Raw genomic sequence first — 24,607 nt, 5'->3', positions numbered from 1 at the left:
CCACAGACAGCTTTCCAGGTCATGTGGCCAGCATGAGTGAACGGCTTCTGGTGCAGCGGAACACCGTGACAGAAACCAGCGAGCATGAAAATGCCATTTACCTTCCTGCCACAGTGGTACCTATTTATCTACTTGCACTGGTGTGCTTTCAAACTGCTAGGTTGGCAGGAGCTGGGACAGAGCAATGGGAGCTCACCCCATCACAGGGATTCGAACCGCCAACCTTCCGATCGGCAAGCCCAAGAGGCTCAGTGGTTTAGACCACAGCAGCACCCGCATCCCTGTACACACATTTACTGGGTTGAAACATCACTAGGTTGTTCTTTTTCTCAATTTGAATAAAAGCTGGTTGTGGGTGGCAGGGAGTGCGTCAAAATGTGGTATTTTGTAAGATATGACAGGACAAACATGGGACAGCTGTGAATTGTGACTAATGTCATGTGTACACTGTTTCCCAGAACAGCAATGGGAACGCACTGAATGCAGAGTAAATGGAAGAGTGTTCGTAGTCTTACTCTTGAAATCTCTCTGTTCTTTTGCTCTTATACCAAAAAAGAAGCATACAACCAGATATGCCAGTTTCACACCTGGTCTACACTGATCCTCACACTTCGTGCTTTAAATGAAGTGCAATGACATGATTGTGCACTATTTTGTGATACTCTGGCCACTGGAAGGTAGGGTTGCTATATTTCAAAAAGCCAAAGTTAGGGTAGAAGATACTGATCTGGACCAATGGCCTGATTTTACATGAGGCAGCTTCCTATGCTCTTCATGGACACCTGCACCTGTCAAACTGTTGCTTGTTACACAACTGTTAACATCACAGAGACCTGGTTTTCATGGCACAGGAGGCCAAACTTGGGCTTACTGGGACCATGCAAATGTGTGGGTTCCCAGAGAGCAGCTTGTAGCTGCTTTGCTCTTCCACAGCAGAACTTAGCCAAAGTTTGGCTTAGCATAACATCGAAACCTTGGCTCGTGGTTAAGCTTTCTCCTCTCAAACCAAAAGCCGTAGCCAAGGTTTGTTCATAGTTTGGCTTACTGTGTCATGTGAATGAGGCCAGCATCTCTATCAGCGTGGAAATCAGTATTAATTCTGCAAAAGTAAGTGTGCTGGGAAAGCCACATGCAAATTATAATTGGGTTCCCTGCAGTACAGGCTGCCAAATTTCTCCTTACAAATAAAAATATTTAACATTTATATAGTGTTTTGCAACCCTGTGCATACCTGGAAGTAAGTTTTATTAAGCTGAATGCACCTGACTCCCAAGTAAGTACACAAAAGCATGCAGCCTTAGAATATTCACAGCACTTCACCTCAGTAATCTTTAGATCAACCCAACAATGTTGATCAATACTATTATCTCAACATGGCCGGGGGTGGGGTGGAGCTGAGAATGAAGGGCTCATCTAGAGCTATAGACAGTGTAATCCTAGGGTTTGCCTCCAGGTATGTACAGGAAGTCTAGCACTGAAACCCTAGTGTCATTTTGTGCCAGAAGGGACGTTTCAAGTGGGGACTTCCTGGTTTGAGACCCTGAAGCATCATTGTTACATGAGTTCTAAATGTGAACATAAAAGATAGCAATCTAAAACATCAAAACAATTTTCTGCATAACTTTATTCTTAGGTCTTTCTTTGCATGCTTCTTTCTGGGAATCAGCGGGTCAGGTTTGTTTGTTTTTTAACTAAACAGTCTTTGGGAAATCAAAACTACTCATTCAAATGTGCTATTCAAAAATATAAGTATGTGACTATCCCTTTTCTTTTGTTTTACTGTCTGAGTAACACTTTAAAATGCCATTTTGTCTTTACGGAATTTTTCACCAGGAAATAAGAGAGGGAGAACCCCAGTGACACTGTTGAATGCTACCATGAACTTTTTACAAACCAAGAATGAGGAAAGCCCCTTGTTAGAAAAGTATTGCTGATATACTACTACTACTACTATTAATATATTGCCCTATACCCAGAGAGCTCAGGATGGTTCACAGAATAAAATCAAAATATAAAGCCACAAAATATATAATCAAAATTAAAAACAACAACCCAATAACCCCCCCAAAAAAACCCCACTGCTTCCTTCAAACAGGCAGAGACCACTCCCTCTCGTAAAGAGGCATTGATCGCCTCCCTGGCCCAGCCAGCTGTTCCCTCCCTGTTGGTTTTTAACAGCCAATAGTGGTAAGGGCCTAGAGTGCAGGTGGTCGCCCTGACTGATCCAAGCACCTTGTCCACATCCTCAAGCCTTACCAAGTGAAACTCATCCACCACAACAGGACTAGACTGTGCTCTGGACACCCCATGAGATTCATCTGCTATAACAGCAGAGTCAAGGTTTTGGTGGATGTGAGCGATTTTGTCCTCAGAATGCTTTGCAAACAAGTCAAAGCGAGCTACCGTTGGTTCTGTCACCTCCTTTGGGCCAGCCTGCAAAAGGCCCTGTACAACCCAGCAAAGCTCTGCTGGATGACATAATGAGGATGCAATGGAGGCAGCAAAGTATGCCTTCTTTGCTGCCTTCACTGCCACTAGGTAGGCTCGATAATGAGCCTTTACCAGTGTTCGGTTGCATTCATTCGGATCTTTCCTCCACTTGTGTTCAAGCCGTCTCCCAGCTTGTTTCTATAAATATAAATATTACTGTATGCAAAACCAATGAATTTTGACTATGCTTCTTCTAGCTTACAGTTATTAAATAACACAATATTATGGGGAAATTATTTCAGATACATTACCTGGATATTTGAGTTTATTTAGAGATATACATACTGAGCACAGATGGAGGCACAGCTTTAAGACACCCAACAGACAGCCCACTCCACTGCCCTGCATCTCAAATAGCTCTGATGCAGACAAGGAACGTGCATGTATGCAGTGGCTCCTCTATTCAGATCCATGTAATTATTATTATTATTATTATTATTATTATTATTATTATTATTATTATTATTAATCTATACCCCACCCATTTGGCTAGGTTTCCCCAGCCACTCTGGGTGGCTTCCGACAGAATTAAAATCACAATAGAACATCAAACATTTAATATTTCCTAAACATTCCTTTGCTGCTTATTAAACTGAATGTGGCAGCCAGTCAGTGTAAGAATGTCCTGTAAGTAGTATTGATCTTGGGCAGATGTGTGAGCTATGTGTGTACTCTCTCTCTCTCTCTCTCTCTCTCTCTCTCTCTCTCACACACACACACACACACACACACACAGAGAGAGAGAGTAACTACAGCTAACACTACAATAAATCCTTACTTTGCCCAAATAAACAGGACCTATTGCTCGGAATCTGGTGAACATGATGATACAGGAAAATCAACATCCCCGTTGAGCAAGAGAGATTGATGTACCCAGTCGATACGGACATGGGTGTATTTGCATCATTCTGCTCATCTGAACCTCATTAAACCTGCTGGATTTAGATGTGGGCAGAAATGGGCATCTCCATTTAGGCAGTTGTACCTAGTTAAAGCAGGAGTGGAGCCATTGAGTTGCAGAGTTATTAGAGAGCATTCACCGAGAAAGTCTTTCTACATATTTTTATGGTTTGAACCTGGGAAAGCTTTTGCATACTGAACACTGATCTTCAAGACTGCAGATGGACACAGGAAAGAAAGAGCGTAGTGGCCAAATTGCTCATAGGTCATGATTATGAAAAGGGAGACACCACAGCTTGCCTTTCTAGAGTCACTTGGAATGTACACACAAACATCAATATGAGTCATATTTATTTGCTTGACATACATATACAAAATCCAGTTCCCAGGAAAAACATTTTTTTGTGTTTGCTAAGAGAGAAAAAACCCACTGATGGTGTCTAAATGCAAAGGGTACTGCTATTGGAAAATATTAGTCATCGATAGAGAGGCCAACTCATTTTAAATAGATTGCTTGACATATTACTTTAAGCAGATGAATAATAGGGAATTCTTGTGTCGCCTTTCAAGACATGGAATTTGATATACCAGATTTCTAGATATAGATGTCTTAGTAGACAGCAAAGAGTGAAAAGGCAGGAGAGAAAGAGGCACGTTGATATGTTACTGTGGAATTCTAGGGGATTACTTAAAGCAGTTATATAAAACAAAGAACACTGATGACGAGTTATTTCAAGGAGCATGACAGGCGTTGTAAAATTTCCCAGTCTCTTTACACAATAGTCTGTCTCCTGTTCACCCTGCAAATATAGGAACCGCCAGTTTAATTTTAGCACAATCACCAATTCCCAACTTTACTTGTGGATTTTCAAAGAAATGGTGAATATAGGCAGCAGTCATTCCCTGGTTTTCAATAGGGTAGTTTCCCCCACCCCTTCTTTTGACTTTTCAAAAGTGAGATAGCAGGCATCAAACATGTGCCAAGATTCTTTAGAGCTTCTGTTTTCAGGTTTACATTGTTGCCTGACTTTTAAACACCCTTTATAGCCATGGGGTGATATCCAATTGCAGAGTCCCACATTGCACATCTGACACCCAGGGCTGGATCTAGACACATCAAAGAAGCATTTCAGTTAAACACATTGTAAACTTTGTATGGAAAATCAGGTTGGCAAAAACGGAACTCCACAGCACCATCTGGTGTCACAATGTTATAATGCATATGCAGTACATATAAAATGTGTTTTCTTTACCAATCAAGCTGAGTCCCAGATTTAAAACTGGGCATATCCTTCCTCTCTTTCCCTATCCCACTTCCTTCAAAATCTGCTCTGGAGGGTTGTGGGATCCTTTGTAGTAGAGGTGGGTACAGGAAGGAGAGTAAGAAGGGGAAGTCCTATAGTGTTCATTGCTGTGGTGTTAGATCTTACCCATAGGATGAATCCTGTGCAAGGTTAGTCTGCTGAAATCCCAAACAGATTAATCTATACAGGAATGCTGCCTCATTTTGCATTCCTAAGCATGCATGTACATGGAAGTATGTCTTATTGAAACCAATCAGATTTTTTCTATTTTCAAGAAAATGAAAATAAATAAAAGTACATGTTGTTTTGTATGTGTACTTTTATTTTCCATTGTCTGAAAACAAAAAACAAAAAAACTCACACACAAAACCCTAAAATAGCAAAATATGTTGTTGCTGTTATACAAGTGTACATGCCACATAATCAAAAGTTTCTTAAGTGGTGCACACCACAAAATCTTATAAAAGAGTATAAAGTTAATATATAAAATTCTCCCAGCAGTAATCAGCTTTTGATGATTAGCGTATTCATATTTACTCCTAATCTTTGTGCGATATGTTTGTATCAGGGACCATGCTGAGGAGGGCGGTACTAAGGAAGAAGGGTGGGAGCCACCCCCTCCCCCTGATCCTGATCCTGAATCTTCCCAGGAGCAGCAGGGCAGAATAGATTTGGAACAGTGGTTTGCAGAGGGGCATAGTTCAGGAGGCAGAAGCTGGGAAATCTGGATAAGGAACAGCTAGGAAAAGAAACACTAGAAGAGAGAGAGAGTTAACAGATTCACAGTCTCTGGACAGCATTCACCCACCTCCTCCAAAGACTCCTCAGAAAGTGTTAGAACAGAAAGTGCAGAGGGTACAAACTCAGATTACAAGATGTAAGAGTGATATAGATTAATAGGGACGGCGGGGGGGGAGTGACCCTTAATTGGGAGCACCGCCATTTCTAGGAGACGTATTCTTTGTTCTTTCACTGTGATTATTAAAGATTCTAACTGGTAAGACGTTCCTTTCGTTTGATCTTCTTATCTACTGCCACAGGGGGAGGAAGCCAATTTCCTGAAGCCTGACAATTTGTTTGCTTATAGTTCCGTTTCTTCTTTTTACTCTATCCAATGTTTTTCTCAGCTGTTCCAAAAGATAAGATGGAGTCCATTATTCCACATTGGGTGCACACAATCAAAGCTGCTCCTAAAGCAACATAGTCTCTGTTAATATATGTAATAGGGGTCCTGATGCTCCAAGTTTCACATTGGATCTGTGCTTCTTTCTATTTTTTAAGGACTTGTTTATCAGTCCCTCTGTGCTTTGATCTGAGTTTCTGAGTTGCTTCCCATGCTGAAATTAGGCTCAAAAGAAACATTCTATTGAAGCAAGTTTTTAATACATTGTGGTGTGTGCTTAGTTGCATTATGTGCGTGTGTTCAACACTTTCCCTGATTTGCTAATATGCCCACATGTTCCAAAGGGTTGGTGAACCCTGTCTTAAAGTAATGTGAAAATATTGTATTGAAAGGATGTTGATCTGCATAAAAACTGATAGAAGGACTGAGGTGTTCAGGCCCTCTGAAGTCACACCCACCGCCTTCTCACACACAGATTCACACCCTTTGTTGCAAGACCAAACTATGTTCACTCTGTGGAGCCGCCTGAGAACTTTCCACTAGAAGCTTCACATGAAAGCAGAGTGCGACCTTCCAGGGCACTGCAAGAGGATGGTGAAACTAAGTCATTTTGTATGTCGTAGTTACAATGGTTTTTGGGATATGAAAAATGAAGCTAAGATTAGAGTGGCAGTTTGCATCATTCCTAGCACATGAGGCTCATGTTTTGCATAGAAAGTGTCCTGTGTTCGATCCCTGGCATCTCCTATTGGGTTTATTTATTTGTGGGCAGGGTGGTCCCTCCCCCTACCTGGCCTGATCACCTTGGCAACGCCTCCCCAGGCGGGATTGGGCAACTGGCTGAGGTAGGCGGAGGCCCCCAGGCCACCTGGGCAAGGCGAAGCCAAGCCTGTGTTAATGGTGCTGCATAGGGTCCCAGGGGCTACGCACAACCACGCAAAAGGTGCCCCCCATTTAATGTGGGGAGCGGTCATTCTGCCCTAAATAATAAAATTATTATTGTTGTTATTATTATTATTATTATTATTATTATTATTATTATTATTTATACCCCGCCCATCTGGCTGGATTTCCCCAGCCACTCTGGGCGGCTTCCAACAGAATATTAAAGTACAGTAGTCTATTAAACATTAAAAGCTTCCCTAAACAGGGCTGCCTTCAGATGTCTTCTAAAAGTCTGGTAGTTGTTTTTCTCTTTGACATCTGGTGGAAGGGCATTCCACAGGGTGGGTGCCAAAACTGAGAAGGCCCTCTGCCTGGTTCCCTGTAACTTGGCTTCTCGCAGCAAGGAAACCGCCAGAAGGCCCTTGGCACTGGACCTCAGTGTCTGGGCAGAACGATGGGGGTGGAGACGCTCCTTCAGGTATACTGATTGCAGGGTGGGCTTGCAACATAGAACATAAGTGCCAATACATAACACAATATCTATACAATGTAAAAATCAAAACAGTTATATAAATGCAATAAGTACATAATAAAATACAGATTCTCATAGCAGGGACAGCATACAAAAAATAAAGGAGGAGAAAATCAGCAGCTGGATATCTAAAATACAGAACAGTGCACAAATGCAGGATCTTCTCTCTATCCAAAAGTAGCTCTTAATCCCGGCCACCACAGAAAATGACAGACCCTCCCAGGTCTCACCTGGGAGCCTTCCTGTCATCTCTCAATCTTTCACCTTGTGAGATATTCATCCTGCAAGTCCAGTTTGCCTATTTCTGTGCTGTGGCAGCCAGTTAACACAGTCCTGTGTACCAAACTGAATCAAACAGAATGCAGCTTTGTTGCTCCAATCAGGCCATAAGCCTACACACTCCCAGAATGGTTTAAGTTTGAGAACCAAGATACCACTGTACTGAGAGCCCCACAACATCCCTTCACCTTCATCAGACAACAGGATTGGGAAATACTTTTGCCAGAGATATTGGAGAGCAACTGCCTGGCAGACCAGGCTATATTGGGTGAAGTAAATCAACTGCAGATTTGTTTGATCAGTAGTTCTGGTGACTCCTGGGCAGAAGGGGTCATGAGGTGGGGAAGAGCTGCTATGTTAGCTTCCTGCCAGGTGGGTTGTTGTTGCTTACCAGGAGAAAAAAGGGAAAGAGCAAGGGGGTGAGGAGGACAGCATGGTGCAAACACATGCTGCAAACACCATGCTGACTTCCCCACCATCTCATTCTTCCCCTCTTCTTTCTGGTAAGCAACAGTGACAACACCTGCCGGGAAGTTTGTGCAGTGGCTCCTCTCCACTCAATAAACTGCTTCTGCCTCTGGGTTCCTTAACATTCGGTAATGGTGAGAAAGCTTTCCTATGAGATAATTTGCACACCACTCTTCACTTTCCATTTAGCACCTACCCACCCACACTCTTTTAGGTCACTAACAAACTCAGTCTTTTGGTTATGATTTGTGTATATGCCCTCAGTGTCCTTTGCAAGCAGTTAGGCTTCCTTGCGTCTTGAGATCCACATTACTGTCAGGCTTGGACTTTGATTGGCAGGCTTTGACACAGGAGAAGAAAGAAACAGAAGGAGGCTGAATGGTGGAACCTGGGTTGGAGGAGAGGGGGGACACTTTGGAAGGGGGAGCGGGGAGGCTGGCTCTCCTTTCTGACCTTCCTGTGGAGCAGACAGCCTCAGAGAAGGAGCAGGTATGGGGGTTGATCAGCCAATGAGGGAGCATGAAGGTGGCAGAGACTGAAATGGAGTCTGAATAGGAGGGTGCAGCCTTGTCTCCTGGAACCAGATGCTTCCTTCACAGATAGGAGCAGACCCACCTGCCCTAACAGAGTGCACTTGAAAGCTTTACATTCTCACAATGCATGAGAGTCTCATGGGTGATCACACCACACTTTGTCTTTAAAAGCTGGTGGGAGAGGAGCTTTTGGGGGGACTTCTTTGTCTCTTCTGTCCAGTTCTGAACTTCTTGTCCTGCTGAATTGTGCCTCCTGAGCACTGCCTGCTCCTGAGCCTGTACCAATACTTGCCTGAGTAAAGATCTCTTACTTATAAATAAGAGTCGCTGCTTGCATGTGTTGGGCAGGAACCAGGACACCTTGACAGATTATTAGGGCTTTTTTGGCAGATGATGGGAAAGGAATGACCCAAAACCAGCCATTTTAAAAACTGTTGCATTGCATCCAGTCACCTTGATTTTAATTCAATTATTACATAGTTCATCTACCCCAGCTGCAACAAAACAAGTCTCTCCCATATCAGCCTCTACAGCCACAGCAGGTGCTGTAACCTTCCAACAGTTTGACGTTACCCTCAAAGGCTCCATTGTCTCCTAAGACAGATGGATATCAACCAGAACAGAGTTCTAAGTATAGACGTAATGTGATGCCAGGCACATATTTCCTTTGCATGAGCTTTTCCTGAATGCAGCATCATGCTTATTGTACACTTTTATTCTGTAAACCACCCTGAGATCTTATGATGAAGGGGGGTGTATAAAGTTTAAAATAAAATAAATATACCATCGGGTATTTTCTGTGCTCTCAGTAGAAAATAATGACATACAGATGGTATTATTTTTCATTCTGAAAATGTTTTTGGAAAAAAAATTAAAAGTGAGAAAGAAGATATATTATTTAATATTTTCCTCCTGGAATTCTGTTTCACCAAGTACACAGAAGTTGTCAGTTTGAATTCCAAGTATGCCAATAAGCAAAGCTTAGGAATTAAAACTGAAACTGCACTGTCATGAACTGCAGAAAATAGTAACATGCTTCCTACGCATGAAACCAACACATCTTATTCCTAAAGAGCATACAGAGGGATGTGGGTGTATTAAAAAATGCTTTAGGATACAAAGAGTAAAATGCAGGAGTGCCAACTTGAATAAAATATGGGGGGGGCAGGTAAGCCCCGCCCCAATAATTGATCACATTACATGGCTCATGCACACCATTGGAATGGCAATGCCCATCAACTTTGGGGGGGATACAGGAGAGTTAGACTGAGGGGGGGGGAAACTGTGGAGAAAGGTTTGCAGCCCCACAGCCGCAATCTGACATGTCTACATATATGGTTTGTCAGAAGCAAGGCATTTTGATCCATATCTTGTTTAGTTGCTTCCTAAATGAACGTAGTATTATGAGAGGATTATTCCACCAGACCAAAGATGCTGAATGACACAAAAGAACTGGGTGTTTTAGAAAACCATGATGCAGGAGAAAAGGTTGCGCGTCATATCAGCGTTCTGTGAATACGAAACTAACATGAAACTGTGGCAATCTCACACGAGGCCAGTTTGATTAATGCTTTCTCTTTCATGAAAACTAGAGCTAGAAATTGTCGCTAATAATATGTTTTTTAATCCAACCACAAAGCAGGAGATAAACAAATACATAGATTGCGTTATACTAGAAAAATGGAAATGCAAACATGCTGTGTTGGAGGAAATTGTTTGAGTGTTCAGTTCTCACCTTTTGGTCCCATATGTTCAGACATCCAGAACTGAGCAGAATGCTTAAGGTTATTATAAACCTTTCTGCTTCTGAGAAACTTCAATGACCTACAAATGTATACAATGACCTACAGATGTTTATAGAAAGGCACTGTCTCAAACAGCTAGGTGCTGGAGATGTAATGCTGGAAATGCCTTGTTGAGACACATGACAAGGGCATGCACAGTAATATATTCTTTTTAGTCTCACATTGTTGACACATCAATTTTATACTGGTAAAACCCTTGATATTTGCAGGTGTTCATTTATTTTAAAACTATATTCCAAAGGGGATTAAAGGCTGGACAACAAAAGTGGACTTTGTGGGCTATTATGGTAGCTAAGAGATTTATATATATATATTGCTACAAGGAGAAATACCCACTGTCTATTACACAGTGTTCTAATGAACTCACTGCCCTGGCTGCATCCAACATATTTCACATATATGTCAATTCTGCATGGATACCTATTTTGGTATCTGGCAAGCTTATATTAATTTATATGATTCATTTAAGATTCATGAACTTATGGTTCCTGTATCTGCAATGTGAATTGTTCGTTGTTTACTGCTATTAGTAGTATTAACTGTAGATTTTCTTTCTTTCTTTCTTTCTTTCTTTCTTTCTTTCTTTCTTTCTTTCTTTCTTTCTTTCAATTTCATTTCCCCCTTTCTCTTCTTCTACTTTACTTGTTAAATTTACAAATAAGAAATATTTTTTAATAAATCATTCAAATAAGAGGCAGCTTTTGGAGTATTCCAATCACCAGTCTTTCAACAGTATTTATTTTATGTAAGCACTGGTGATTGACCACAGCGGTGCCTTCCAAAACATTTAAGCAAGCCAACCATGTCACAGACCAGAAAACTGTCACACAAGGCAGTGTGTACAAAGGAAAACATTTATCTGCATCAGCCTTCAGCTATTGCAATATATTTCCAGAGTACATCAAACATAAAAATGCAACTGAACACATAAAATTGCCAGCTAAAAAATTATCCAAGTTGAGATTCAGAGATCACCATAGTGGCCTTTAATGCCAGCTGTTAGAAATTTTGCAGCCTATGAATTTCCAAACAGTTTCCAAACTGTGTAGAATAGCTGTTGGGAAAGACTTGGTAAATGCCTTGAAATCTGCCATTCTCACTGAGTCCAGTATCACACCTACTTTGATATGCATAACCCATAAAAGAGGATAGGTATAATTCAACACATTCCGTTAGATCAAAAATAACGATGGAGAGAAAGAAGTGTGGGACAGTAGCCAGGATAAAAACATTGCACAATGATTATCTAAATTACTATTTATATCCATTCAGAGATAATGTGAAAAATTCAATTCACATTTGTTTTCATATTGGGCAAGACTCCAGCAAATATAGAAAACTGCTTCCTCCCCACCCCCCATCTAGCCCAGCATTGTCCACTCTGAGTGGCAGAAGTCTTCCATCACATGTTACATGGTCTTTTAAACTCAATGTAGAACCTGGAATCTTCTGCATGCAAAACAGATGTTCTACCTATGGTCCGTCCATCAATATGGAAAGAGTAGTGCACATTTTTTGATTTATGATGTACTGACTTACTCTCCTCTGCAGCCTCTGGCCCAGTGGTGGCGAACCTATGGCACGTGTACCATAGAGGGCACTCAGAGCCCTCTCTGTGGGCATGCATGCCTTCGCCCCAGCAGGGCTGTAGCTTCCGTGCTGGGGGTGGGGGAGGAGAGGAGGGCTCGCGCGTACCATCCAAAGCCTGCAGCACCAGGGCTTGGTGAGCATCGAGGGGCTGAGCAGGCATTGATCTTTGATGTGCCAGGGCCTCCTGCCAGTCTGTTTTTCCTACTCGGGAGTAAGCCATCTTGAGTTCAGCAGGGCTTAACTCCCAGGTCAGTAAGCATATAAAGACGGTAACCTAAGAAGGGACTGCTGGGTTTACATGTTCGCTGGGCTTTCCCGTGGAAGCCAACAGAGAAATTCATTCCGTGGAGGCTGCGATCAAACAGCAGCCAAAGAAATGGCTAATAATAATTATAATAATATAATATTATGATTTATACCCCATTATAAATAATATAATATTATAAATAATATATTATAAATAATAAATAAATAAATAAATATAAATAATATATTATAAATAATATAATATTTATTTATATTAAATAAATATAAATAAATATTTATTTATTTATTTATATTTGTATGTGCACACGCAGACGATCATTATTATCTCATATTAAAAATTGGAAGAGGGTGGCTCTTAGTACAGCCCTCCAGTGTACACTAGTGGCCAGAATTGTGGAACCTTCTGGGGAAAATGTATTTCAGAGGTTTGATGGCTCTTAACACCACTTTGTTTTGGAGTAATAGCAGTGCATACCCTGAAACATTTTGTGAATTTAACAAGAGAAGAAATTCGTTGTATTTATTTTTCCCAATTGGAACTGTATTTATTTTTCCCTGGTGGTGATTTTCCTGAGTCAAAATGAAAGTACCCCTAAACATTTATTTTTTTTAGAAAAAAAGCACTAAGTTATACCATAAAATTATATATCAATGAAAATATAATTTAATGAAGGATTATTTATTACAACAGCAGTCATAAAGAAGAAACGTGAAACGCAGAGGAAAATTGAGATATACAGGTTAAATTGCCATGTTGGCACTTTGCGATAAATAAGTGGGTTTGGGGTTGCAGTTTGGGCACTCGGTCTCTAAAAGGTTCGCTATCACTGCTCTGGTCCATAGTTTTTCAAAGCCATGGATCATGGCCAATCGTACTTTTAAGAATATGAATAGAATTTAGGTATTGTTTATAACTATCTTATTTTAAAACGTTGGGACAAAAAAATAGAAAATGCTAGTGCAGTTGTATATGAAAAAGAAACCCAGTCATTATAGCAATCGAGATTCCATATTTGCTGATTAACAGCACAGATTTAAAATCTTAAAATATCAAATCTTAAAATCCAGTCTGAATGATTACTAATGCCATTATAACTGCCATTAATAAAGCAAAATATGCGAGAAAGCTTTCCTATAGACCAGTCATGCATTTATATAATATCATACTCCGAGACTAAAGGGCTTGTCCATCATGCAGCAGAGTTTAGGCATGCTTAAGACCAGTGAAATCAATAGGTTTAAGTGACAGAAATTTCACATTGAAGCTACAGTATTTATGGCCCATGGCTGTTTCAGAGTTTTATTGACTATATCAATTAGCATCTTGAATTGTAAGTAAAAATATTAGAACTTGTGAAGTGAGGTGAAGGCAGCAGTAGTAACAGCGCTCCTCTTGCCACTATGGTCCGCTTTCCTGGTTTATATGAGTGTGCAGACCGAATCCCTTTTCCCCTACCCATGTAATTTTCCACCCCTTTTGATTCTTCATGACACAGTAGTTCACCACTGCAAGTATATAAAATACACAATTCCCTCAAGAGACTTTAAAAAGACCATTTTAAGATAGAATATGATAGAGAAGCAGTTTTAATGACACATTCTGAGAGGCAATCCAGTTACCCCCAAGTGTAATGCTGTATGTGCTGACATCAAGAAAAAGAATCTGGGAAAGAGAGAACACGTGCTATAAGCAAATCAAATCAAAGCAAATCCATGCTGAAATATTACTGGAATCAACCACCAATTTTATTTTTTTAAAAAAATTCAGATTCTACAAATGTAAATTACATTCTACAAATGTAAATTTCCTCCCCCACCCACTGCAGACATTTCCCAGCCCACCCACTGCACCCAGCCCAGACATTTCATGGAAGAATGGAAGAATTGCCTTACTAAATAAAACTCAGCAGTGACCAGCCAGTGGCCTCTGGAAGCTCACAAGCATGACAGCCAGGTGGTGGTCATCCCTTCTTGGTTGTCGCCAGCATCTACTACGCTAGGTGCATCTGCCTCTAGATATTACAGAGGTCCCACCTAGCTATCGCATCTCAAATCTATTGACAGATGTTGACATACTTATGCAAAAACTGTCTGCAAAGCACAATTATAGTCTCCCATTCACTTCAGGAGCACTTTGTACTTGCCTGTGGCATTTGTTCCAAACATAACATTTGAAAGGATGCCAGTAGGAGTTTCTCCTAGCCGTCCAAAGTACATATTGACAGCAGAACAGTGCTGTTTTCCCAGAGTCCTGTGATTATAATATTATAATTGTCAGTACATTTAGGATTGCAGCTTCTACTGAACTACACTGGAGCAGCTTCTAAGCAAACATACGTAGGATTGTACTGCCTGCACTGTGAGTTTGCGAGGGCCTGGAACAGGGTGTGCATTCTGAAGGGAGGGTGCTTGAAAGATGTGGCTGGGAGGGAGACAGAGTAAGGAGGACTCACAGATAATCAAGCATGCCAGTGGTTTGGGTGGGGGGAGAAGAGGACATGGCTGGAGGGGGTGGGTCAGATGGAGACTTACAGATACATGTGTTATGTTGCTTGCACTAACCACCTTCCCACCTGTGGTATCACTGGAAGCTGTGCCCAATGGACTGCTGTTGTTGTTACTGAATGCTAGGCTGGTTCATTATAAGACCGTGCTGATCCATTATCTTATTGTGAATAAACAGGCTGATCTAGTCTGTATAATTGAGATGGGTGGGGGGTGTCCCTAGCCTCACATGGTTGTGCCCACTTGGGCACTCTGCGCAGCTTCAGTTCTGACCAGAGGGTTGGGGAGTGGGAGACATTTGCCATGGTTCATAGAAGTTAACTGTCCTTTACTAGGAAACCTCTCTGCATAGGAGCTGCACTGCATCTGGTGTGGGGTCATTGTCAAGGCAGGAGTTGGGAGCATGTTAGCAATAACTCAAAGTGTGACTGTGAAGGTAACTGGTGAGCACCGCAACTGTTCCCAGCAGGTCTTGCCCCAATGAGGCAAGTGCAAGGACCGAAGGTCCCCTCCTTCCCTCTGCTCTCTAAGACTCCTTTGCCTTCAGGTCCTTCCCAAGCAATCTAAGGCTCCTTCAACTTGTCTTTCTTTGTCCAGGGAGGAGGGGAGCTGGTCACAGCAAGAGGGGGGCACTCCCTGGCTTCTTCAGCAGCCACCACCAATCTACCTCTTGGCCTCCCTCCTCTTCAGCTTCCACTCTAATTCTGACTCTGCCACAGCCTCTTCCTGCTCACTAAACCCTGTTACCTCTTCAGCTTTCAGCACCTCCTCCTCCTGGTCTGCTCCCTCTTCTCTCTGACCACTCATTGTCGTCCCATCACCATTTCCTTGGTCTGAGCCTTCTTCCCCTGGGGGTTCCCTAGCTGGTGCCTCCCACTACTCGTCTGCATTCAGCCAGTCCATGACAGTCATGGAGGCAGGCTGGGAATACTCTTGGTGTACCACCTACCTTTACAGCCTCCCTTACTGAGCTGGTCTCCAGACTGCCTCCAGTGTGGTTTTGGAAGAACCACCCAGGTCTCTTGTCCTGGGTGACTTCAGCGTGCGTGCTGCAAATGCCACGAGGCCAGCCCAAGATTTCTTGGCCTCCATGGCAGCCATGGGACTGTCTCATACCATATGGTTATCTGGCCAATGCACAGAGCAGGTGTACCCTTGATCTAGCCCTTGCTCCCAGTAGAGAGAGGGGTGGTCTGGATAGAGTGGAGTGCCTTACCATGTTGTTGTGGTGAGACCACTTCCAGGTGAAGTTTGGACTTTTGGTGGCAGTCTTACCTTGTAGCAGTGGGGCACCAATTCAGATGGTCCAACCCCAGAGACCAGTGGAACCTCGTAGGTTCCTCAGTGTTGAATAGGGATAGTCTGGTCATGGTGAAAACAACCCAGAGCAGAACTATGCAGTGCTCAACAATACAGAAAAACACACACATATATATTTAGAAAAGTGCAAAAATTTAAAAGTGTCAGGAATAATTTTTGCAGTTGAAGTAGGTGATATATTAAACCCATTGGGATTTTAGCTGCATCTCCTTAGCAAACATGAAATGAACAGAATATATTGTTTTACAGTTAATCTCTTGTGTTATTTTTGTCTGGTTAATCCTTATTTGCATTGAGATATATATGGGGATTTTACATAGTTGGGGAAAACCTTTACGCTTTTCAGAGATGTGTTTTAAAAATCTGAAATTGATTTGCCTACCAGTTGTGGCAGTTTAACAGGAAAAAAACAATTTAATTGGGTTTTCAGAGATTTAAATAATGAAAGGTCATTTTCTCCCTTACAATAAGGACATTTACCTAAAATTTAGGAACTAAAGGAACAAAATACCATGATAAATGAGAAAAGCACCTTTTTGTGTTTCCATTATACTGTAATTAACACAGCACAATCTTTCCTTTCTCCTTTCCTACATTTAAATTTACAAGAAGGAAATTATGTAAAAAGATAGAAGGAAGGGGTCTTGGCAATTCTTTTTCTATTTAAAAAAAAACTTTTTATGGGAAGAGGTTGACCTTTTGGTTAATTTGAGTACCATATCCTGCGAAATGAGGAAGGAAGCTGGATGGTATAAATTAGGAGCCAATCAAGGTGATGGGCATTCAGATCTGGCTTTTTGCCTCTTGCAAATTGAGCTGAACCACAAAGGAAATCTGTGAAGGCATGAACTCTCTCAGAGCCTTTACTCTTCTGTCCCTGGTGCTCAACCTCGAGAATGCACAGGGCCATCTCTCCGAAAGCAGCTGTAAGCGTTTTGCAGACATCCTGCCTCACAAGCTCCGAGAGTTGCGGGTCACGTTTCATGAGATTAGAGATTATTTTGTGAGTATGACGATTCTTTCTTCCTCTAGCAGCTTCTATTGCATCCAGAGTTTAGGAAGAGTGGAGGAAAAAGGCTTTGCTTCTTTTTGTATAGCAATTGAAAACACTTAACATAGCTTACTGTGCTATTTGTTTTTCCATGTTTTGATTTTTTAAAAAAATGTTTTCAGTTGACGTGTTTTAAGCAGCTTAAAAAAATATTGTTGTATTGTTTTATTATTTTTCTGTTTGCCATCCTGGACACTTTTGGGAAGAAAGGTGAGATAGACATTTAATAAAATAAATACTTGCTGATAAGTACAAGAGATGCATTGCTTGGGACACAAACCACCAAGAAGTTCTCCTGTGCAAACCCCAACAAAATGAATGGGATTCAGTGAATTTTTTGATGGATTATGCCTTTCATTTCAAATGCTGTCTAATGAAATTATGTGAACAGTTGTGATTGAAACTGACAAGAAAAACTCATTTTCTGATTTTGGGAAGGGGAGAAAGCTTGTTAGGAACCAAAATGTTTCTGAGGGGGTCTGAGTAACATTTATATTATTCTATGTTGCCATGAATGTCCAGATATTTGGAGAAAGTTGATATGCATGTGTGAAGGACAACAATAACAGATGAAATGTATGAATAGCTGAAACTCTATATCCATTGCCCCTTTTTTAGACATGCTTGAGAGAAGGCTGGTGATTACATTTAAGTGTATGTTGCTTTCACTGGTGTATTTCTGAGCTTTTAGATAGCCACACATTTGAAATCATTCACAAAAGTTTAGGCATATACAAAGGTTAGGCATATACTATAATGTATATATATCCTGTGCAATTAAAAGCTTGCTGTAACAATATTTGTCATAGCTATTATCTACCAGTGGATTCAGTAGAGAGGGAAGACCCTCAGATAAGAAGTTGCATCAAATCTGAATGCTCACATGTAAAAGAAACTGGGCGATACTAGATGCTCTAAACTCTTTGCTGATAAGTGGGGTCAAACTTATCTGAGTCTTCTTCATTGCATACTCTTACAGCAAGCCAAAGATGATGAGCTAGAGATCATGTTGTTAAAAGAGGATCTACTGGAAGATTTCAAGGTGAGATTTCAATTGTCTTCACGCTATTTGGAAATTAGTCCGTGCTGATCTATGGGGTAATGGAAAGATGTTTCTTAGCAGAAATAAACTACGAGACCAATGTTTCAGACATCATGTCAGGCAGGAGGGTCTTTCTTATATCATAAACCGTCCGGTGATCTTCGGATGAAGGGTTGTATAGAAATAACAACAATTCACAATAATGTGAATCTGCCAGTGTATGTGTGTTGAGAGCTAGAAGATGCTGTTTTGAAATGCATGTTATTATATGCATTTGTGTTCTAAGTCTGTACTGTTAAAATCCTTGACTGCACCTCATCTCCCTTAACTCCCACTTTCCATTTCCACATACAGTACTTACTTGTGAGGAACTTGTAGGGGAAATTGCAACAGTGCCAACCCTATAACAGTCAGCATTACTGTATAATATTTAGGTTGTTGGAAGCCTGACTAAGAAAAGCAGTATTCAGTGTACCTTTGCCTGAACAAACAGTTCTGAACAAACTATCCCAAGAAGTCATTCCCTTTCAAAAGAGTTGAGGTTACATGGGGCTTTGTTCAGTTAATGCATAGTATGATCTAATGAATAGACAATAGAAGCAAGAAATATCTACTAGGACTGGCCAAAGTCCAGCATAACTCAGGGGAGTTATTCTCTCACTTATAGCAGCACTTCTTCTTTTGATCTTAAAGAGCAGGGGAGTTCAGGTCTCTTGTCAACTGGGAGTAATCAAGCAATCAGGAGCTAACTGAGGCTTTCTCTGTGTTGTTATATTTTTAGGGATAATAGTTTTAATGATGTTATAGTTAATTTACATGTATCAATATTTTTTTTATTGCCATGCGCTATGATGGAGCAATGGAAAGACATTATAGAAAATTTACTGAAATAAACAAGTTGGCAGTCTATGGAGTCACAATTTTTATTTGTATTCTTATTTTATTATTTTTTGCATCAGTTTCCAAGTATGTCATGTGCGTGTTTGGGGAGGGTTTATCTTGGCTTATCAAGTAGCACAAGGAAACTCTGAAGTAAGAAAACATTGTTTACAGCGACAGAATTGTCATATGTGTACTTCGTAATCCATGGAACAAAAGTCATAATGAGCCATCTTATTTCTGAAATGCCTTATTCATGGGCTCTTACCATTATTATTGTCTCCTCTTCCTTTAGGGGTACTTGGGCTGTCAGTCAGTGGCAGAAATGATACAGTTTTATCTGGAAGTTGTTTTGCCCAACGTAACCACTGGCAGCGCCATTCAGCGGACTGTAGACTTTCTTGGAGAGAGGCTACTGGATCTGAGACAGACAATCAAGCGCTGTGTAAGTCAGCCCATTTCCTTTCCTAGGCCACCTGCCATGCTCCCGAGCAAAACTGCAGTTTCCTGCCTCTGTGGAACTGTTCAAGAGGAGTGAAATATGGCATCCAATGGTGCTTAGACCCTAGAACCAAACAGCATGTTCATTATGCAGAGTTAGTGCTCTACAAAATAGGACTACATTCTAAAGTGCAATATATTACTTCGAAAGATAAAAGAATAGTTTCCACTTCTATTTGTAAAAAGTGTTGTGGGGACAGAAAATATAACCCAGAACATGGGTCTCCAGCTGTTTTTTGGACTACAGTTCCCATAATCCCTGAGCACTGGTCCTGCTAGCTAGGGAAGGTGGGAGACCCAAGTTTGGGAAACTCTGTATTAGAGATTTCAAAAATGTAGGCATTGCCAAGGTGCCTTCACCATTTCTTCAGGTGTCAGAGTCAGTGTTATGTATATTCTGGGCTACAAAAAAGATAAAAATGTCTCCTCCCAGGTAATCACAATTTTGTCCCAAGAAAAGTTTAATCCATAATATGTATAAATTACACATCGTAAGCATATGATGTGCATAACTTTGCTTATTTTGCCAAATTAATTTTGTTACTGCTATTTAAGCAAATGCAAAAAGTCATTCCCAGCACGTCAGATACTAGAAATCCAGCACAGCCTGTCCTCTAGATTTAAAGTTTCACTATGCATAACTTACACTGTTTCAAACAGAACTTCACAACCTTCAGGTCTAGAAGCTAAATTAAATTCAAGATTCTTTCTGTACTCAATTCTGCACCCAGTAACAATTTCTGCACACAACTGTAGGATGCACGTGGTCTTTGACATAGCTGTATTCATTAAGCACAGTGTTGTAGTTCCTTCAGGAATGAGGTTACCTTCTCTATAATGGTGACCTCATAAGCAGATTAATAAAGCACAGAGATAGATTATTATGTATGGGACTGCACAAACTGACTATTTTATCATACAGCCTGTGGATAAATATATAAGTTAAGTGCTGATGTCTTCTTTCATAAACCTTACGTAAAATTCTTACCTAATAGCTGCTGCTTCTACAAAGGCACAACTACAGATGACAGAGCAATTCAGTGCCACATCCTAACATTACTTTGCTGTGGTGTCCTCACTGTGTCATCTGGTCACAGTATGACTCAGAAAACAAGCACGCAAGGCCACAAGGAAACCCTCTGTGCTTAGCAGAGTTGCAAGAGGAAACTCTCCTCTCAAAGCTCTTTTCTAGGACTAAGGGGTATTCATGAACTTACTCATCAGAGTTGGGCTGGACCTTTGCCAAGTATAGAGCTGTAGGGAAAGGCATTTGCACTGAAACAAAGCAGAAGTTACCCTCTTCAATCTTCCGTGGTGCTTGGCTTTGGATTGTGGTGCACATCCCCACCAGGCCAAAGATGTTTCCTGCTTGTTCCGTGTTGCCTGGATGAGCATCCCCAGTGGAACACATCTGTATCCCTTGCATAGACAGCAGCTGATTGCATGGGTGGCTCTTCTTTGCACTGATGGCTCTTCCTTGCTGAATCAGGCCAATGCGCAGTAGAGCTCTTAGGATTTTCAAGGATAACCAGAAGAAAGCCACTGAATTCACGATTCTTCTGCTTCCTCTTTTCAGCATAGGTTCTTCATCTGTGAAAAGGAGAGCAAAACAATAAGGAACATCAAAGAAACCTATGAAAAGGTAGGTTCCTATATCACATGGCTAAATACCCTTGTTTAGAGGCTTTGCACAGTACATCAAAGAGCCAAAACAATTAGTGTGTGAGAGTCGTGCATCCTCTTGCCACTCTTCTGGATTAATACATACACTGTAGATTGGATTTACATTTTCAATTAATTCTGTGGCTTGCCAGTTTAAAAACATTTAAAACCTGAGAAGACTAGCGCTGTCAAGTGGAGGTTAAGGAGCGGGAGCAAGCTCACTTCATGGTGCAGGGAATGCAACTTTGTATTTGCACCCAGGCTTTTAGGTGTTCTTCTGGGCATGCAATGTACACCCTTGGGCAGGTTGCCACTGGCTACAATAAACACACACACAAACCAGTTGTAGGTGGTACTTAATGTTTTATTTTCCAACTCCATCAGCGAAGCTGAAAATGCTATATTCTACTGTCTGGAGCGAGCATTCAGTTTCAAACAACTTTCTTTCATTTTCTGTTTCATCCAAGTAATGTCCAAGGGATGCCTATGCTGTTACAAATGAGGACTTGCTTCCTTTTACATTAAGAATGCTGTCAAAAATTGTCCTGAAGTCCAAGTTGTAGTTTCAAAGCAGCTTTCTTCTGTGACCTACCGGTATATCCTGCACGGATCCAGTAATGTCTGTAAAGAGGAATTGTGTAGGTTGCTTGATTGAGATAGATTCTTCTTACACTAGCAATTTGTGTTAATTGTCCCAAATGATGCACTCAGAAACCTTTAAATAACAGTGATTTTTCATCTATTACTCCATTTGTTCAAGTGGCATGTTTACTTAGTCTTTTGTTTCACTGGAGACCCTCTTTTAAAAATGATTATTCTCCTTTGTTCCCTTCTTCAAGCCAGAATGGAATAAAGACAGGGAAATGAAGGCTAGGCTTCACACAATGGTGCAGAGCTGTGTTGTCACAGGGAGGGGCTGGCAGTCTTGCCCATCGCCTTCCCAGTCCTGTTCCCCATACTTGCCTCTCCTTCTTGCAAAGTATCACTTCAATCCTGGTCAACAGCGTTCAAAATTCTGTCACATGCCAAATCTCCAGAGTAGAATAAAAACGATGGGGAAATGCATGCATGTTTATCTTGCAACAACTATTATTCCTTCAGTTTGTAATTAATTATCCCTCCTCTTCCTTTCCAGCTGCAAGGCAAAGGCATCTATAAAGCAATGGGAGAGTTTGACATTTTCATTAACTACATTGAAGAATACCTGGCAATGAAGATGAAAAAATGAAACTTTTTTTTCCACTCAGGACAACTAACTTTTGTAACTGTAACTGGAATATATTTTGCAAAGGTTTTACAAGAAATCAGTATTACACAATACTATATATTTTTAACTTAAACTTATTTATTAACACAGATACCTCAGCTTTTGTCAGTGTTATACATTTTTATAAAGGAAAAGCTATAACGTAATTTATTGACCTGTTTTTGCTTCTCCTTCTCCTTTTTACATAGCGTGTTTTTGTCCTTTTAGTTTTCTCTTAGCTTAGGAATGCTCCAAACTGTAGCATTCAAGGAAATGCTTTTTAGGAAGTGAGAAATTGTGAGAAGTAGATTCTAAATCTTTATTATGTTTGAGTCAGCATTTTGGATTTAAATGTGAGCACCATGATCCAAAGACTTCAAACAGGTTGCTAATTTCAGCAAGGGGACTGTCTGCTGTACAATATTAAGTACATCTGAGCATGTCAGTTTCCATTTCAGGTCAGATGTTAACAACTGATAGTTTGAAAGTACAGCCACCAGGCTGCTAGCTGAAACTCATCACTGGGAACACATCCCACCAGGGCTTAAAGACCCTCACCAGCTCTTGGTCCACATCCAAGCACAATTCAAAGTGTTGGTGTTTACCTTTAAAGCAAGGGTAGCTAACCTGTAGCTTTCCAGATGTTTTAGACTACAACTCCTACAGCATGCACAGCAGTCAGAGACAATGGGATTTGGAAGCATTTGGAAGGGTACAGGTTGGCAGCCCCTATTTGCCCATGCACTGAGACCTGTTTTGGAGTATCTCTTCAAGGTGCCCCAACATTTGAGGCAAGATGGGTAGCAACTGTAAAGAAAGGTTTCTTGGTTGAGGGCACCCAAGTTACAGAGTTCTCAGCTCAGGGAGGCTAATTCATTGCATATACTGGCTTTTTATACTTCCAGAGATTGGGTGAATTTTTTTGAATTATTTCAGGTTTTTTCATGACTGATATATTTTTATTTCTGCTGAATTGCTTTTCAATTTTTTTTATTGGACTTTTCACAGTATTTTGATGGCAATGCCCTTCTGAAAAAAATGAAGGATAGAGTGGGGAAGTTTGTAAATAAATAAATAGGTCAAACAAGGACAAACATGCACTGAAATATTTTAAAATTTAATATCGTCGTTTGCTCGTGCAAAAATAATACCTGTCTCTGCGAGCACTAGTACATGACTTCTGGTACATTTTATTGCCTATGCTAGCAATGCATCAAATCACAATATGCTCGTGCATTTCTGTGGATCTGGGTTACAGTTGCCTTGACAAATGTGAGACTGTTACTGCCATTGATTTTGCATTTGTTTTTTTTAAACAGGAACTAAATGTTTTTTTTCTGCATCAGAATGATTTTTAACCTCAAAGTAGATGATTAAGCATGTTTGCTTTTTTGTTATGTAAGCTTATAAGGAAATGTGAAAGCTCTTGTTTATGTCCAACACACTCTGATGTCATTAGGCACCCCATGATGAACAATAAAAATAAAGTAAAACAAAAAACAAAAAATCTCAGCTCCTGACACTTATTCATTCTTAACTTGCTGTTATATGGAAAGGTTAGGAAGAATGAAACTTGGAATAAGAATATGAAAAGGTTGATTTTCCAATCTCATCTTCTGAGTCATTGTTCCTTCTGCTGGGGTTTGCTGGGATGTGATTCACTCAACTGGGCTCTCTGGCTTCTTCCCCTTCTTTTTGCATTGCTATATTAACTAAGCTGTGTCCTCCTTGCTGACTACTCCATCCCACTCAGCACCTTGAGGGTCCTCTGGTTTTTCCAGCTGTAATGTTGCTAACATCACCATGGCTTCCTGCAGTGTTGCAACTGCCACTTATGTGAGAGTTCGGTTCTGGTGGTCCACAGAGAAAGGTGGTGCTGACCTTTAAAGCCCTAAACGGCTTGAGCCCTGTATATCTGAAAGAGCGCCTCCACCCCATCATCAAACCCGGACACTGAGGTCCAACGCCGAGGGCCTTCTGGCATTTCCCTCACTGCGAGAGGTGAGGTTACAGGGAACCAGGCAGAGGGCCTTTTCAGTAGTCGTGCCCACCCTGCTGCACACCTTCCCAGCAGGTGTCAAACAGCTAAACAGCTATGTAATTTTAAAAAGACATCTGAAGGCAGCCCTGTTCAGAGATTTTAGTGTTTGCTGTTGTGTTGTATTTTTACTATTTTTTTGTTGGGAGCCACCCAGAGTGGCTGTGGCAACCCAGTCAGATGTGTT

General features: G+C 40.9%; 2 protein-coding genes across 4 annotated transcripts in view; one reads left to right on the top strand and one right to left on the bottom strand.

Moving 5' to 3' along the window:
- LOC310764057 (interleukin-20-like) overlaps positions 1-14,277 on the bottom strand; it is a 52,540-nt gene extending 38,263 nt beyond the window's left edge. Inside the window, exon 1 of the mRNA XM_083617192.1 lies at positions 14,070-14,277. The gene's annotated coding sequence lies outside the window, so the exon portion shown is untranslated. The remainder of the gene's footprint in view (positions 1-14,069) is intronic.
- Positions 14,278-14,444: 167 nt separating this feature from the next.
- On the top strand, positions 14,445-23,889 carry IL10 (interleukin 10). 3 transcript variants are annotated; one of them, XR_014548993.1, is made up of 6 exons: positions 14,445-17,004; positions 18,032-18,094; positions 19,269-19,418; positions 21,051-21,116; positions 22,272-23,104; positions 23,319-23,889. XR_014548993.1 is itself a non-coding variant. In XM_083617194.1 (6 exons), the coding sequence occupies exons 2-6, from the start codon at positions 16,846-16,848 to the stop codon at positions 22,362-22,364; spliced, it is 531 nt and encodes a 176-aa protein (XP_083473320.1). In that variant the 5' UTR covers positions 14,519-14,535; positions 15,017-16,845; the 3' UTR covers positions 22,365-23,300. The 3 variants fall into 3 exon arrangements, 2 of the variants coding, with proteins under 2 accessions (XP_083473319.1, XP_083473320.1); XM_083617194.1 differs by lacking the exon at positions 23,319-23,889 and having other exon boundaries at positions 14,519-14,535; positions 15,017-17,004; positions 22,272-23,300; XM_083617193.1 differs by lacking the exon at positions 23,319-23,889 and having other exon boundaries at positions 22,272-23,300.
- The last annotated feature ends 718 nt before the right edge of the window (positions 23,890-24,607 follow it).

Source organism: Podarcis filfolensis (genome assembly GCF_964270895.1).
Source record: "Podarcis filfolensis genome assembly, chromosome: 6".
In the NCBI taxonomy this organism is placed as follows: Eukaryota; Metazoa; Chordata; class Lepidosauria; order Squamata; family Lacertidae; genus Podarcis; species Podarcis filfolensis.
The sequence above is the reverse complement of the archived record's forward strand: the minus strand, read 5'-3'. Positions and strand labels throughout refer to the sequence as shown.

Coding starts and splice junctions, on each gene's coding strand:
- IL10 (XM_083617193.1), top strand. CDS start 16,846: ATGAACTCTCTCAGAGCCTTTACTCTTCTGTCCCTGGTGCTCAACCTC. Junction 18,095..19,268: donor ATCTACTGGAAGATTTCAAG/GTGAGATTTCAA, acceptor CTCTTCCTTTAG/GGGTACTTGGGCTGTCAGTC. Junction 21,117..22,271: donor TCAAAGAAACCTATGAAAAG/GTAGGTTCCTAT, acceptor CTTCCTTTCCAG/CTGCAAGGCAAAGGCATCTA.